The sequence below is a fragment of the Colobus angolensis genome, unplaced genomic scaffold (assembly GCF_000951035.1).
Source record: "Colobus angolensis palliatus isolate OR3802 unplaced genomic scaffold, Cang.pa_1.0 Scaffold13, whole genome shotgun sequence".
Taxonomy (NCBI): Eukaryota; Metazoa; Chordata; class Mammalia; order Primates; family Cercopithecidae; genus Colobus; species Colobus angolensis.
This window is the reverse complement of record NW_012114252.1, coordinates 10,747,097-10,764,023: the sequence shown is the minus strand read 5'-3', so window position 1 is coordinate 10,764,023 and position 16,927 is coordinate 10,747,097. Positions and strand designations below refer to the sequence as shown.

Genomic DNA, 16,927 nt, shown 5'->3' with positions numbered 1-16,927 from the left:
TTGAGATGGAATCTCGCTGTGTCACCCAGGCTGGAGTGCAGTGGCACGATCTTGGCTCACTGCAGCCTCCACCTCCTGGGGTCAAGTGATTCTCCTACTCAGCCTCCTGAGTGGCTAGGATTACAGGTGCGCACCACCATGCCTGGCTAACTTTTGTATTTTAAGAGACGAGGTTTCATCATGCTGGCCAGGCTGGTCTTGAACTCCTGACCTCATGATCCACCCTTCTTGGCCTCCCAAAGTGCTGGGATTAAAGGCATAAGCCACTGCGCCCAGTCTTGTATTTAATGTTTAAAATAGATTCAAATTCTCTTGTGAAATTATTTTCTTTTCTTTTCTTTTTTTGAGACAGACTTCCGCTCTTCTTGCTCAGGCTGGAGTGCAATGGTGTGATCTTGGCTCACTGCAACCTCCACCTCTCAGGTTCAAGCGATTCTCAGGCCTCAGCCTCCCAAGTAGCTGGGATTACAGGCACCTGCCACAACACTAGAATAATTTTTGTATTTTCAGTAGAGACAGGGTTTTGCCATGTTGACCAGGCTGATCTCGAACTCCTGACCTCAGGTGACCTGCCCACCTCGGCCTCCCAAAGTGCTGGGACTACAGGCATGAGCCACCACGCCTGGATGAAATTCTTTATATACTTATCTATTTTCTCCATATTTTCCTCAGATTTCTTTAATGTATAAATCGTAGTTATCTCAGCCAATTCCAATATCTAAAGTATATGTGGATCTGTTTCTATTGTGTTTCATTTTTTTCTCTTGGTTTTTGGTTTCTTTTGGTATCTTTCATAAATGTGACTAATCAATATGTACTAAATGGCAGACAATGTGTATTAAATAGGTATTATGTATAAAATGTACCTCCTAGAATATTATTTATTCAACAAATACTTAGTGAGCACTGACTAAGCACTGACAATATGTTAGGCACCATGCGTATGTGATACAGTAACAAAGAGAGCAGCATCCCTGCCATCAGAAGCTTGCACTCCAGTGTAGGAAGGAGGCATTTACCTAATACTAAAATGGCCTTTAAGGCCCTAAAAATCTAAGCTCCCTACTATACCATTATCTTTTTTTACCTTATCTCTAAATTGTCTCTCTCTTGACGATTCAAACCACATGCTTCCTTGGTGTTTATTCAGTATCAGGTACACTTCAATCTCAACCAACAATCTTGCACTTGTTATTCTTTCTGCCTAATATGCTTTGCTCTTCTCCAGGATAGCAACAAGACTTGTCCTGCCACTTCCTTAGATGGTCTGCTAAACATGCACTTGGCCCTCTATATCCTTGGGTTCTGTATCCACAGATTAAACCAACCACAGATGGAAAATACTCAGAAAAAAAAAAAAAAGAAAGGAAGGAAGGAAGGAAGGAAAAATAAAAACACTGCAAATTTTAAAACACAGTGGGACAACTATTCACATAGCATTTATATTGTATTAGGTATTATAAGTAATCTAGAGATGATTTAGAGTATACGGAAGGGCTGCACGCAGTAGCTCACATCTGTAATCCCAGCACTTGAGAGGCCAAGGCAGGTAAATCATTTGAGGTCAGGAGTTCAAGACCAGCCTAGCCAACGTGGTGAAATTTCATCTCTACTAAAAATCCAAAAATTAGCTGGGCATGGTGGCGCATGCCTATAATCCAAGCTACTTGGTAGGCTAAGGTGGGAAAATTGCTTGAACCGGGGTGGGGGGGCAGCGGAGGTTACAGTGAGCCAAGATCATGAACTGCACTCCAGCCTGGGTGATAAAGTGAGACTCCACCTCAAAAAAATAAATATATAAAAATTTAAAAATAAAGTATACAGAAGGATGAGCATAGGATATATGCAAACACTACCCCATTTCATATAAGGCACTTGAGGATCAATAAGTTTTGGTATCTGAGGGGGTACGTCTTGGAACCAATCCCTTGTAGATATCAAGAGATGCCTGTATTTAAAATGGTGAATATAGCCCCACCTTCCAGCAGTCTCTTTCTCTTCTGTTTCAACATAGAACATATTATATGTTTTATTATTTGTTTATCATCTGTTTCCCTCTTCTATAGTGTAAGCTCCTTGAGGGCAGAAAAATACGTTCAGTCTGTTTGTTCACTACTATATCAATAGTACTTCAAACAGTGTCAGACAAATAGCATGTACTTGGTAAATATCTACTGAATAGATGAATGAATAAATGATTTAAAATGTGATGAGTTAATGAAGGTCCTAAGAAAAAATACAGCAGAGGGCCTAATCTAATGAAGACAGTTAAGGAATGCCTATGTGAGGAATTTACATTCAAGCCAAGACCTAAACAATGACTAAGAGACAATCAGGAATGAAGACAGAAGCAGTTATGAGTAAGTACAGAAGTTTCAAGAATCTGAACAATGTCAAGTACGGCGGACACATACAGTGCAAAAGATAGACTAGCACAATCACCAGTTTGGAGAGCTAAGCAAAATCCAACCATTTAAAACATTTATATGAGTAGTCATTCAAAAGTTATTAAAGACAGGCATATGATCAAATCTGGATTTTTGGTCACTCAAACTGAAGTATCATGAATTAATGGACGAGAATTCCTATATGCCAACAGTAAACAATTTGAAGAAGATATCAAGAAAGTAATCCCACTTACAATAGCTATGAATAAAATAAAATAAAATACTTAGGAATAAACTTAACCAAAGAAGTGAAAGTCTCTACAATGAAAACTATAGGCCGGGCACGGTGGCTCACTCCTGTAATCCCAGCACTTTGGGAGGCCAAGGAGTGGATCACGAGGTCAGGAGATCAAGATCATCCTGGCCAACATGGTGAAACCCCGTCTCTACTAAAAACACAAAAATTAGCTGGGCATGGTGGTGCACACCTATAGTGCCAGCTACTCGGGAGGCTGAGGCAGGAGAATCACTTGAACCCGGGAGGTGGAGGTTGCAGTGAGCTGAGATTGTGCCACTGCACTTCAGCCTGGCAACAGAGTGACAATCATCACAGAAATAGAGAAAAAAAATTCTAAAATTTATATAGAACCACAAAAGATCCAGAATAGGCAAAGCTATCCTCAGGAAAAAGAACAAAACTGGAGGAATCACATTACCTGACTTCAAATTATACTACAGAGCTATAGCAACCAAAACAGCATAGTACTGGCATAGACCAATGGAACAGAACAGAGAATCCAGAAATAAATCCATACATCTGCAGTGAATTCATTTGACAAAGGTGCCCAGAACATACTTTAGGGAAAGGGCAGTCTCTTCAATAAATGGTGCTGGGGGAACTGGATAACCATATGCAGAAGAATAAAACTGGACCCTTATCTCTCATCATATATAAAAATCAAATCAAAATCTATTGAAAATTTAAACCTAAAACCTCAAATTATGAAACTACCAAAAGAAAACATTGCAGAAACTCTCTAAGATGTTGGTCTGGGCAAAGATTTCTTGAGTAATATCCCACAAGCACAGGCAAGCAAAGCAAAAATAAACAAATGGGATCACATCAAGTTAAAAAGCTTCTGCACAGCAAAGGCAACAATCAACAGTCAACAGACAACTCACAGAATGGGAGCAAAATATCTGCAAACCATCCATCTGACAAGAGATTAATAACCAGAATATATAAGGAGCTCAAACAAATCAACAAGAAAAAAAAATCTAATAATCCAATTTTTTAAATGGGCAAAAGACCTGAATAGACATTTCTCAAAAGAATACATACAAATGTTAAACAAGCATACGAAAAGGTGCTCAACATAACTGATCATCAGAGAAATGCAATACAATGAGAAATCATCTCACCCCAGTTAAACTGGCTTTTATCCAAAAGACAGGCAGTAACAAATGCGGGTGAGAATATAGAGAAAAGGGAACTCTTGTATAGTGTTGGGGGGAATGCAAATCAGTAAAGCCACTGTGGAGAACAGTACAGAGATTGTTCAAAACACTAAAAATAGAGCTGCCATATGCTCCAGCAATCCCACTGCTAGGTATATACCCAAAAGAAAGGAAATCAGTATATCAAAGAGATATCTACACTCCCACGTTTACTGCAACACTATTCACGATAGCCAACATTTGGAAGAAACCTAAATGTCCATCAACAGACGAATGGATTTTTAAAAAGTGGTACATATGGCCGGGCGCGGTGGCTCAAGCCTGTAATCCCAGCACTTTGGGAGGCCGAGACGGGCGGATCACGAGGTCAGGAGATCGAGACCATCCTGGCTAATATGGTGAAACCCCGTCTCTACTAAAAAAAAATACAAAAAACTAGCCGGGCGACGAGGTGGGCGCCTGTAGTCCCAGCTACTCGGGAAGCTGAGACAAGAGAATGGCGTGAACCCGGGAGGCGGAGCTTGCAGTGAGCTGAGATCCGGCCACTGCACTCCAGCCTGGGCGGCAGAGCAAGACTCCGTCTCAAAAAAAAAAAAGTGGTACATATATATAATGGAGTATATGTACTTCATATATATTCAGCCACCAAAAAGAATGAGGTCCTGTCACTTGCAACAACACAGATGGAACTGGAGGACATTATGTTAAATGAACTAAGTCAGACATAGGAATGCAAACTTGACATGTTCTTACTCATCTGTGGGAGCTAAAAATTAAAACAGTTGAACTCACAGTGATAGAGAGTAGAATGACGATTGCCAGAGGCTGGGAAGGGTAGTGGGGAGGAGGGGGGGTGGAGGACGTGGGGATGGTTAATGGGTACAAAAATGGGTACAGTTAGATAGAATGGGGAAGAACTAGTATTTGACAGCACAACAAAGTGATTACAGTCAATAATAATTTATTGTACATTTTAAAATAACTAAAAGTATAATTAGAATGTTTGTAACCCAAAGACATTATAAATGCTTGAGGTGAAGAATTTTTAAAAAATTAATCAGGTGGAAGCAAGAATGACTACAAGGAGAATAATTAGAAGGCAGATGAAGTAATCCAGACTAGATCATAGTAGCTGGAATTTGGGTTGGTTAGCACAGGCAAAGAAAGAAGTAAATGGATTAGAAAGCTATCTGAGTGAATTCTCCACAGTCACATTTGTTAAGAATTACTGTGTTTCTAGCCACCACCTTCCTAGACAGAAAAGAATGAAGGATAAGAATTTTAGAGCAGGGATAGGCAAACTTTTTCTTAATGGATCCACATAGTTGAGTCTACTCCACATAGTTGAGTCTACTATTCAGCTCTACCATTTTAGTGGAAAAGCAATCATAGACAATATGTAAAGGAATGAACATGGCTGCCCTCCAATAAACCTTTATTTATAAACATAGGTGTGCATGGGCTGTAGTACCAATCTATAGTTTCAGGAAAAAGATGTTCGGCTTTTAACTTGTTAGTTTCAAAGTGCCTCAGAGGCATCAAGTAGTAAGAGCTATACAGGAAGCAACTGGATATGTAATTCTGAAGTTCAGAAGTGGTATCTAGAACAAATACACACGTTTGAGATTGGTCAGAAAAGTGGCAACAGGCCAAGTGCAGTGGCTCATGCCTGTAAATCCCAGCACTTCAGGAGGCCAAGGAGAAGGACTGCTTGAGCCCAGGATTTGAAACACAGTGAAACCCCCGTTTCTACAAAATATAGAAAGTAGGCAGGTGAGTGGCACACATCTATAGTCCCACCTATTCAAGCAGCTGACGTGGGAGGGAGGAGCACTTGAGCCCAGGAGGTTGAGGTTGCAGTGAGCCGTGACTGTGCCACCGCACTCTAGCCTGGGTGACAGAACAAGACCGTGTCTCAAATAATGATAATAAAATAAAAAAGAAAAGGTGGCAATTAATGCTATGAAAAAAAGTAAGATTGCCCAGGGCAAGTTAGCACAATAAAAAGAGGAAATGTCCTACTCAGGACCCAGAATAAAACCCCCATTTAAGGAACAAAGATAGGAAGAACAATCGGGAGGAATCTAAGAAGCCAAAAAACACAAAAACTAGAACTGAGTTATGTGTCAGAAGTGAATATCTCACAAGGGAAGTATGGACTGACCAAGAGACTCAAATGCTGCTCAGAGATTGATATGAGATCAGAATTCAAGCTTATAGACTGGATTTAACAAAGGGAAGAGGTTGCTCGTAGCTTTGCAAGAGAAATCCAGTAGGAATGAGGAAAGAAGCTAGACAGCAAATTTAAAGATAAAGTGAAAGATACAGAAATGAAAGTGAGGAAGGGCAATTCTAAGAGCTTTGGCACTGAAAGGGAAGAAAGAAAGAGGGTGGCAACTAGCTGTAGAGTGAGGGGGTGATGGTGCTTTATGAATGGAAGAAATGCTTGTTTCTTTCCCACTAAACTGTGAGCACTATGATGCGCAGATTACGTGTATCTCATCACCACATCCTTCCCACACAACTGAGTGAACAATACATTTGTTCACTGAGCATTTTTAATAGCAATGATAACAGAAAGGAGTTAAAAGATGAGGAGAATTTTAAGACACAGAAGGGAGAAAAGATAATCAGTGAAACCATAGCCTGTGAAGGCTATAAAGAATACATTTGGAAAACAGGAGGAGAAACTGGCTTTCCAGAGCATGTGGAACACCTCCTCCTTGTAACAAGGGAGAAGAAACAACATGGATAAACATAGATAAAAGTAAATACAGGTAAATATGGGCAAGAAGCTGAGGATATTTATTAACCAGGGGCCAAGTTTTCTAATTGTCCTCTAATGCATGAAATGATCTTGCACAATGAAGAACAGCCCAACACAGAATGCCAAAAGTAACAATAAGAAATGCTGAAATGAAGAGTTCCTGCAGGCTAACTCAAATCACAAGGTTAAAACTCTACATGGTGACTCTCTTCTAAATAGAAAAAAATAGAATAATTTTTCATGGGAAAAGGGGAAATTGCATACTTCAATTTCTGCATTTCTCCCTCAGAAGCCTTCAGCTGCAGAAGACTCTTGCTAAATGTTTGCAATATACAGTTATCTATAGCTATACCACTTTCACCAGAAACATGATTCTAACTTACATATTATGCACATGGAGAGAAGTTCAAGATAAAGATACATAGAGAAACTCACAATATTTAACACATGAAACACATGCCACTATTAAATGCAATCCAGAGATCTGACAATACAATTTTTAATCACTAAGCTTTTTCCTATGAAAGTCTGAGTCACTGCTGATTCACTGAATACAATGCTCAAACGGTTTCTCACTCAAACTTGTGCTATTTAAAATAATACAAGTTGGCCAGATGCAATGGCTCACACCTGTAATCCCAATACTTCAGAAGGCCAAGGCGGGAGAATCACTTCAGCCCAGGAGTTTGAGACCAGCCTGGGCAACACAGTGAGACCCTCATCTCTACAAAATAAAAATAATTAGTCAGGTGTGGTGGTGTGTGCCTGTAGTCCTAGCCACTTGGGAGGTTAAAGGAGGGATTCTTGAGTCATGGCAAGAGGATCATTTGAGCCTAGGAGTTCAAGGTTACAGTGAGCTATGATTGCACCACTGCACTCCAGCCTAGGCAACAGAGTGAGAACCCCCATCTCTAAAAATAATAAAATAATCCAGTTAAAAACACTGATTTTTGGCCAGATGCGGTGGCTCACACCTGTAATCCCAGCACCCAGGAGGACGAGGCAGGCAGATCACCTGGGGTCAGGAGTTCAAGACCAGCCTGGCCAACATGGTGAAACCCTGTCTCTACTAAAAATACAAAAATTATTAGTTGGGCATGGTGGCAGGCGCCTGCAATCCCAGCTACTCCAGAGGTTGAAGCAGGAGAATCACTTGAACCCTGGAGGTGGAGGTTGCAGTGAACCGAGATTGCATCATTGCACTCCAGCCTGGGTGACAAGAACAAGACTTCACCTTAAATAAATAAATAAATGTAAAAACACTGATTTTTTAAACATATATACATGTATGTATATGTGTGTATATATGTGTGTGTGTATAAATATATCCCAAAAAAGCAATAATTACATTTTATCTTATACTTTTGACAAAATGCTTAACTTAAAGACATATACAATAAAAGTTAAAATAGCTTCTCACCTTGACTACTCCATCAAAGCCAGGGATTGTATTAACCTCTGCTTTCTTAGCTAATAATTTGCTTTCAATCTTGTCACCCATGGCTTGAATAGCATGTGTGTCAGGTCCAATGAAAATGACATCTTCTGCTGCCTGTGGAGAAAAACAAGTCAAAATTTATAACAAGAACATTACAGAGCATGATGTGGAGTCACAATTTATAAAAAGAAAAGCCCATATGTGTATTTTCTAACTATTTTTCTTGCAGAAACAACAGTTTTTGAGCCAACCCATTAAAATACTATATTGCATATAGTACATGTGTGGATAGATGCATGCAACAAAGTCAAATGAAAACAACGGACAGCACTGAAGAACTCCTGCTGGGTATAAACAGTGCACCTCCGAAAAGCCACTCTATGACATTGTATTTGTATATAACGTCCTACGCCACCTCATCTAGCCAGTAAGGTCACCCCTAAACACCTTATAAATCTCTGTTTTCAACAGCCTGCAGCATAGTGCCTAGTAGAACACGAATATCCATATTTACTGAATACCAATTCTGCGCCAGGCTCTGAGCTAAACATAGGAGGTAACATAGATGAAGATAACAGGATATCAATAATTTCCATGAAACGTGAACAGATCACTGACACTTCAGAGAAATAGATAAAAGAAAGTACAACATGTTTACATCCTTGTGACTACAAAAGATGAGTCAAGAATCCAGCGGGAATTTAACTGGGTAGACTTCCAGTTTCAATCAAAACCACTCTGCACAAACCACACTGAGCACCTTGACAATGGATCTACCTCTCTGTTCACGCCACTCTAATAAAAAAAATGCTAATGACTTAAACAGATCTAGAGACAGAACAAAATATGATGCCATTAGCTCCACCACAGGGCATGGTCTAGAAAAGTAATGGGGGTGTTTGCTGAGATAAAGGATGAAGTCATTTCATAAAGAACTGAAGGTAAATATAAAATGGGAAAAACCAGACCTATATGCAGGCCTTCCTCGAGGAAGGCGCCTAACTGCTTGCTGATTGCCCTATGACCTTCGTCAGAGTTGGTATAAACAATAAATCGCATATTTATATATCACTTTTACGTCACATGTTCATTCCATGTTAGCATTGCTACCTGCAAAGAATTCTGACTTGGGAAAAAAGGTTCATTCTCCTGGTGACCAGGGCAGCTGAGTAGCCTGTTGCTTGGAGTGCTCTCCTGGCCATCGTGACCAGGAGGATTAACCCCACCCTGACAGCAAGTGGAAGCCAAACAAGGAATAAATACAAGGAATATACAAGGAGATAAATATTTAGGAGGTGAGATGATGACTCCAATTTTGCACACGCTGAGCTGAGATGCCTCACAATAGTCAAGTATTCATGTTAAGGAGGCAGATAGAGAGGCAGAGAAGTGATCAGACAAGTCCAGGCTGAAATACAGATTTTATCTTTTTTGAAACAGTCTCACTCTGTTACCAGGCTGGAGTGCAATGGCACAATCTTGGCTCACTGCAACCTCCGTCTCCTGGGTTCAAGCGATTCTCCTGCCTCAGCCTCCCAAGTAGCTGGGACTACAGGCACGCGCCACCACGTCCACCTAATTTTTATATTTTTAGTAGAGACGGGGTTTCACCATATTGGCCAGGATGATCTCAACCTCTTGACCTCATGATCTGCCCACCTCAGCCTTCCAAACTGCTAGGATTACAGGCATGAGCCACTGCGCCCAGCCAAACTACAGATTTTTAAAGGCATCAAATACAGGATGGAATTAAAAGTTGTGAATGGCAGTCCAGGTGTGGTGGCTCACGCCTGTAATCCCAACACTCTGGGAGGCTGAGGAGGACCGATCACGAGGTCAAGAGATCGAGACCATCCTGACCAACATGGTGAAACCCCGTCTCTACTAAAAATACAAAAAATTAGCTGGGCGTAGTGGCATGCACCTGTAATCCCAGTTACTGGGGAGGCTGAGGCAGGAGAACTGCTTGAACCCGGAGTCAGAAGTTGCTGTGGGCCGAGATGGAGTCACTGCACTCCAGCCTGGGGACAGAGCGAGACTCCATCTCAAAAAATATATATAAAAATAAAAGTTGTGAATGAAATCATTCAGAGCAACTGAGTAGTAAAGCCAATGCATTTAAATTCAAGAGGTATGCTCCTCTCCTACCCAAAAATAAAACAAAAGAAAAGGGAATTTTTAGACCCTGAGTCTAAAGCATCCATTTCTTTGAGTGACAATGTGGATAATATCTGACTTTTAAGTTTGATTAAAGAATTAAATAATGTACAGGAGGAAAACTATTATTTTCCTTATACCCTTCTACGTTTATGGCTGTGGCACCTATTACAAAAGATAGATTAACCAAAAAAAAAAAGTATACACATTTACTTAATATAAGTTGTACGTGACACAGGAGCCTGGGTAAGGAAATGAAAATCCAAAGAAACAGTGAAACTTAAGTGTTTTTATACAAGGCTGACGAAGACTAGAGAGCTAAGGAGAAATGATAGCACAGAGAGCAAGAGGTAAGTGTCATAAACCGGTGAAAACGACTCCGATTCCTCTGCAGCCTTTTCTCTTTGGGAATGAGGATGCTCCTAACCCTGTCTCTACTAAAAATACAAAAATAAGCTGGGCATGGTGGTGCGTGCCTGTCATCCCAGCTATTCTGGAGGTTGAGGCAGGAGAATCGCTTGAACCTGGGAAGTGGACGTTGCAGTGAGCCAAGATTGCACCACTGCACTCCAGCCTGGGCAACAGAGTGAGACTCTTTCTCCAGAAAAAAAAAAAAAAAAAAAGAGGACAGTAGAATAATAAGATAGCTACGTCCACAGGACTCTAAAATAATATTAGAGGAACCCAAATGCCTAAAATTTGCTGGTGTTACAAGTGGCAGGATGCTAGATAAGAAACCCCTTCAGCCATAAGAGGTGCTTATAAAGTATCTCTCTATCAAATGTTTTTATATTTGGTTTTAGTAGAACCTTATTTTCATGGAAAAAAAAAATCTCAGGCAAATCCCCGAAAATGTAAAGCACGTAGGAAGCAGCGCTGCTCTGTATGAGGAGATCATAGTGGTAAGCCTACACCTCTATCAACTCTGTGTCTCCAGGTGGATACATGAATCATTTCGGACCAGGACAATAATCATATTCATTTCTCTTTATCCAAAACCTGAAACCCGCTGAACACGAAGCAAAGGCAAAAGGAAACAATCATGCTTCAACCATCAGTTGTCTTTCCGTATTCTCATTTTACTTGCAAAGATGGAAATTTTTATTACAATGCTGCTTTAAAAACGACTATGCCAGGTAGATGTAATCAAGCAATCAGAGTGCCCACACAAAGAATTGAAGAAATAACATAAATGAGAACATCCAAAACACATTATGATTATACAGTAAAACTTGTGATTAACAGGAGCCCAACGACCTGGAACACTGATTAACCCGATTTTTCTTGTGCATTCTAATTTGAGGAAAATTACTCACCCAAAAATGCAAAATTATCAAAAAAAAAAAAAGCTTACATCAAGTATTTAGTGACTATTTTTTGTCCCACTCAATACAAAAGAAAAATAGCCAGTAGTATGCTGGATAACTACAAATGTTTCAATGACTTAACTTCCTTTTTATCAATGTGTTTTTGGAAGTGCTCCCTAGGTCAGCCTTTAAAAGTAATTAAAGCAAAGTGAGAGAGCAACATTAGAGGCTCGTGGCTCCCATAAATCTGTGACCAAAAAGGATGAGGTCAGGATAAGAGAATATGGCAACTGCAGTGTGATGCAGCATGTTTCAAACGTTTTCAGTTCTTGACCAGGCAGTGGTGTGATGTAGAATAAAAAGCCAGATTTTATCCACTAATAACCTTCGATACTCTTCTGTTAACCCAGTATTTTTTGTTATCCATCTAATTATCAGCTTCCCTTAATCACTGTAAGTTTTCCGTTACATAATAGTAACTACACTTGTTTCCAAAAATAAGCTTCTCAAGGTCCTTTTAAATTTACCTTGCATGATGCATATAATATCTGAACGCAAACAAATATCTTATGATCACAAAAGGTGGGCGTTTTTCATCATTAAAGTGATTCATTAAAAAAAAATAATTATGAGCCAAGTGTGCCTGTAGTCCCAGGTACCTGGGAGGCTGAGCCAGGAGTATCTCTTGAGCCCAGACACTGTTCACAGTTGTTGTGGACTACAATGGCACCTATGAATAGCCACTACACTCCAGCATGGGCGACACGGCAAGACACAAGAAGAGAAAGAAATTATGAAAAGCTGAAATTACTGCTCCAAAATTTTATTCATTTCCTAAATTCTGTGACTTTACGGTTCTGGAAAAATTTTAATACAAGAATGGGGGAAAGGGTTGGGTTTGAGCAGTATGTTAAGGAAATGAGATTTAATTTACAATAGACTTTATGTCAGGAATGAAGGACAGAAAGAATCATTGTAAAAATTACAATGTATGATACATATTTCATTCTTAGAAATATCACAAGTTAGTAAATTGCTAATTATGAATTCAGATTTTAAAGTGTATACATTTTAGGTTCACCAAGAGTTGCTACTTGAGTAACTACAAAACCAGGGTCAGAAGTAAAAGACAGCCATGGGGTCATGCCTGTGATCTCAGCACTTTGGGAGGCTGAGGCAGGTGAGCTGCATGAGCTCAGGAGTTTGAAACAAGGCTGAGCAACATGGCGAAAACTTTTCTCTACAAAAAATATAAAAATTAGGCAGTCATGGTGGTGTATACCTGTGGTCCCATGTGGTCCCAGCTACTCGGGAAGCTGAGGTAGGAGGATTGCTTGAGCCCAGTGGGTAGAAGCTGCAGTGAGCTGAGACTGCACCATTGCACTCCAGCCTGGATGACAGAGCAAGACCCTGTCTCAAAAAAAAAAAAAAAAAAAAGATAGCCATGGAAAAACAGCTGAACTGTCCAAAAGATCCAGATTGTGGTTTTTAATACTATTCCATGCTAAAAGGAAAAAGTGTTTCTGGTAGAAAAGGCCAGTTCCAGGATTGGTTCAGGGAATATAGCACATCTGATAAACTGAGTCAGAAAGAAAGCTTTCAAAAATTAATGTAGCAGATAGAAAGGAGCACCCACTGAATACAGTGATATCAATAGGAACATCGAAAAGAATACTGGGGAGATTACAGGGTTAATTCATCCTTTTTAAGACCTCAGAACAAACCACTCCCTGCTATCTCTATTCAAGTGTTTGAACTTTTTGGACATAAGTCACTGATTTTAAAATACATGGCTCTTTAAAAAGCAATGTAGAGAAAAACTAAATTTTATACATTAAACTAAGCAAAATAAAAGCATCAAGGTAAAATCCAACGCAATTTTTTTTGTTTTTTGTTGTGATACAAAATCTCGCTCTGGACTGCAGCAGGGAGATCCTGGCTCACTGCAACCTCCACCTCTGGGGTTCAAGCAATTCTCCTGTCTCAGCCTCCCAAGTAGCTGGGACTACAGGTGCCCCCCATCATGCCCAGCTAATATGGTTTTGTATTTTTTGTAGAGACAGGGTTTCACCATGTCGGACGAGCTGGTCTCGAAATCCTGACCTCAAGTGATCCACCCGCCTCGGCCTCCCAGAGTTCTGGGATTACGGGTGTGAGCCACCATGCCCAGCGTCAATACAATGTTTTTATAAGGCAAAAAAAAGGGACCAGAATAACATCCATGTGGTGGGGGGAAAGCACAGGACAGAAACATACCAACACAATAGATCAAAACTATCATCTAATTTTTTTTTTTTTTTTGAGACGGCATCTCACTCTGTCACCCGGGCTGAAGTGCGGTGGTGCAACCTCGGCTCACTACAACCTCCACCTCCCAGGATCAAGCAATTCTCCCACCTCAGCCTCCCAATTAGCTGGAACTGCAGATGCACATCACCACGCCTGGCTAATTTTTTTTGTATTTTTAGTAGAGACAGAGTTTCATTATGTTGGCCAAGCTGGCCTCGAACTCCTGATCTCATGATCCGCCCACCTTGGCCTCCCAAAGTGCTGGGATTACAGGCATGAACCACCGTGCCCGGCCTATCATCTAATATTTCAAAACAAGTTAAAAGACATTTTTAAATGACACATAACATAAAATAGCATAAATCAGATTTAGAAAAGCTCAGAAATGCAGAAAGGAGATGACAGAACTCAGGATACAATTAGAAATGAAAAAGAAAATCATTCTATAAATGAAAACAGCTACAAAGAAGTTAAGAGTGAATAAGGAAAACAGACAATGCCTTATGAGAAAGACGAAGTGAAAATAAAAATATTTAATTTAAATATAAAAAAATGAATCAACAATACAGGAGAAGATGACAAATATTGCAGATAAAAAAGAACATCCAACATATGAATAATAGGAATCCTTGAAGAGAACCAAAGCAAAAAAAGAGCAAATATTAAAAATATAACTCAAGAAAATTTACTTGAACTAAAAATACATATTAAAAGACCACACTACAGGAGAAATTCATTCCAGGATGACCAACATACCAAGAAAAAATGCTAGCAATAATACTTCAGTAAATGAAAAAAAAACAAAAAACAGGAAAAGGTAACTATACAAAAGAGAAATTTAAATAATCATCAGACTTTGACAGCAACATTTTGTGCCAAAAGAAAATGGAATAATAAACTATTTTGAGTAAGAAACTCAAGGAAAGAAAGTATGAGCTAAGAATTTTACTTATTTTAATTTTGGGGAAGAGGGTCTTGCTCTGTCGCCCAGCCTGGCATGCAGGGGTGCCATTATAGTTCACTGCAGCCTCAAACTCCTGGGCTCAAGTGATCCTCCCATCTTGACCTCCCAAGTAGCTAGGACTACAGGTGTGGTGTCGCGCAGCGTTTTTTTTTTTTTTTTTTTTTTTTGGTGCGGTAGAGATGGAGTCTTGCTATGTTGCCTATGACGGTCTCAAACTCCTGGCCTCAAGCGATCCTCCTGCCCCAGCCTCCCAAAGTGGTGGGACTGCAGGCATGAGCCACCAGGCTGAGTCAAGCTAAGCAATTTTAATCCACAGAAGTCAGTGCAACTATAAAAGGAAGAGAAAAATGTAACAACATGCAAGAACTCATAAACTTTGAGAAGTCCAATACAGCAGAGGTTTGCAAACTAGTGTGTAGGCCAAATCTGGCCCATTCACTGTCTGCTTTGGGTTTCTTTGTTTTTTGTTTTGAGAGGCAGTTTCACTCTTGTCGCCCAGGCTGGAGTGCAATGGTGCAATCCCAGCTCCCTGCAACCTCCACCTCCCAGGTTCAAGCGATTCTCCTGCCTCAGCCTCCCAAGTAGCTGGGATTACAGGCATGCACCACCAGGCCCAGCTAATTCTGTATTTTTAGTAGAGACGGGGTTTCACCATGTTGGTCAGGCTGGTCTCGAACTCCTGACCTCAAGTGATCCGCCCGCCTCAGCCTCTCAAAATGCAGGGATTACAGGCAAGAGCCAGCATGCCCAGCCTCACTGCCTGTTTTTGTACAGTCCATGATCTAAGAAAAGATTTTACTAATTATTGGGGCTGGGGAGGAGGCAAATTTTTTCTTAAATACTGTATCATTACGTGTGAAAATTATATGAAACTGAAACGCAGCCATTCTCATAGTTTACATTGTCTGTGATTGCTTTCTCACTACAAGAATAAGAATGAGTACCAGTAGAAATCATACAGCTTACAAAGCCAAAAATATTTACCTTCCGGCTCCTTACAGAAAAAATTTGCCCACTCCTGTACTAGAGAAGGAGCTTCAGGAAACTAAAATGACAAACGAGACATCAACATAAAGAGCCAGGAGTTACTTGTAGAGCTAAAACAAAATGAAAGCTAAGGAGATATATGTATAAAAACCTTATAGATAACAGCCACACTTTCTGACAATATAGGTATAGTACAACTTTTTTTTTTAATATTAGAGGAAGATTATGTACAAATACATTTGTAATGTTTCTAGTAATCATATTGGCAGTGGTATTAACATTGTTATCTTGAGATTGCTCTGTGTATAGCACAGGAGGAGACAAATAAGCAATTGTGAGATACTCTAATTCTGTCATTTCCCCTGTCCTTGAGAGTCAGAATTCCGAATCCGGAAGAATGAAGATACACAGGGGCAACAAAGAAGAGGTTAAAGTTCCGCAATTCTGAATTGTAATGGAAAATATTGCTATGAACACAGGAGTTACTTTGTCTCACATAAAACATAGACTTTATTGAATTATACTTTTATATTGTTATATATATTATATATGAGAAAAATGTTATGTGTATGTTATTAATACAGTATGATTATTATAATATAAATTTGTTTTATATACATACCATATTTTGGGTTGCGGATGGCATTATATTTAAACATATTTATGTAGTAAATATATTGCCATATGGTCTATATTGTATTAATATAATATAGTTAAGATAACATTGTATTATAAGCAATATACATATATAACATAAAACATATATGTTAAAAACCTGTTTATATATATATGTATATTTTATTTCCTAGCCCTGGCAACTAAAAAGGCTTAAAATGACCAATCAGTAGCAATGACCATGCCTAGTACCCCAACTGTGATCTCCAAATACCATTAGAAGAAGCCAAGGCGTTCTGAAAAGATGGCTGATTAAAGAGTTGAACAGAAGGCCAGGTGCTGTGGCTCACGCCTGTAATCCCAGCACTTTGGGAGGCCGAGGTGGGTGGATTACAAGGTCAGGAGATCGAGATCATTCTACCTAACAAGGTGAAACCCCATCTCTACTGAAAATACAAAAACAAAAGTAGCTGGGTGTGGTGGCGGGCGCCTGTAGTCCCAGCTACTCAGGAGGCTGAGGCGGGAGAATGGCGTGAACCCAGACGGTGGAGCTTGCTG

General features: G+C 39.8%; 1 protein-coding gene across 3 annotated transcripts in view; it reads right to left on the bottom strand.

The window, feature by feature from the left end:
* The window catches only part of PCCA (propionyl CoA carboxylase, alpha polypeptide), a 478,059-nt gene that overhangs the window by 338,605 nt on the left and 122,527 nt on the right, over positions 1 to 16,927 (bottom strand). For all 3 annotated transcript variants that reach the window (XM_011933842.1, XM_011933840.1, XM_011933841.1), the window contains one exon: positions 8,033 to 8,164. In XM_011933842.1, coding sequence (XP_011789232.1) covers positions 8,033 to 8,164 — 132 coding nt within the window. The remainder of the gene's footprint in view (positions 1 to 8,032; positions 8,165 to 16,927) is intronic.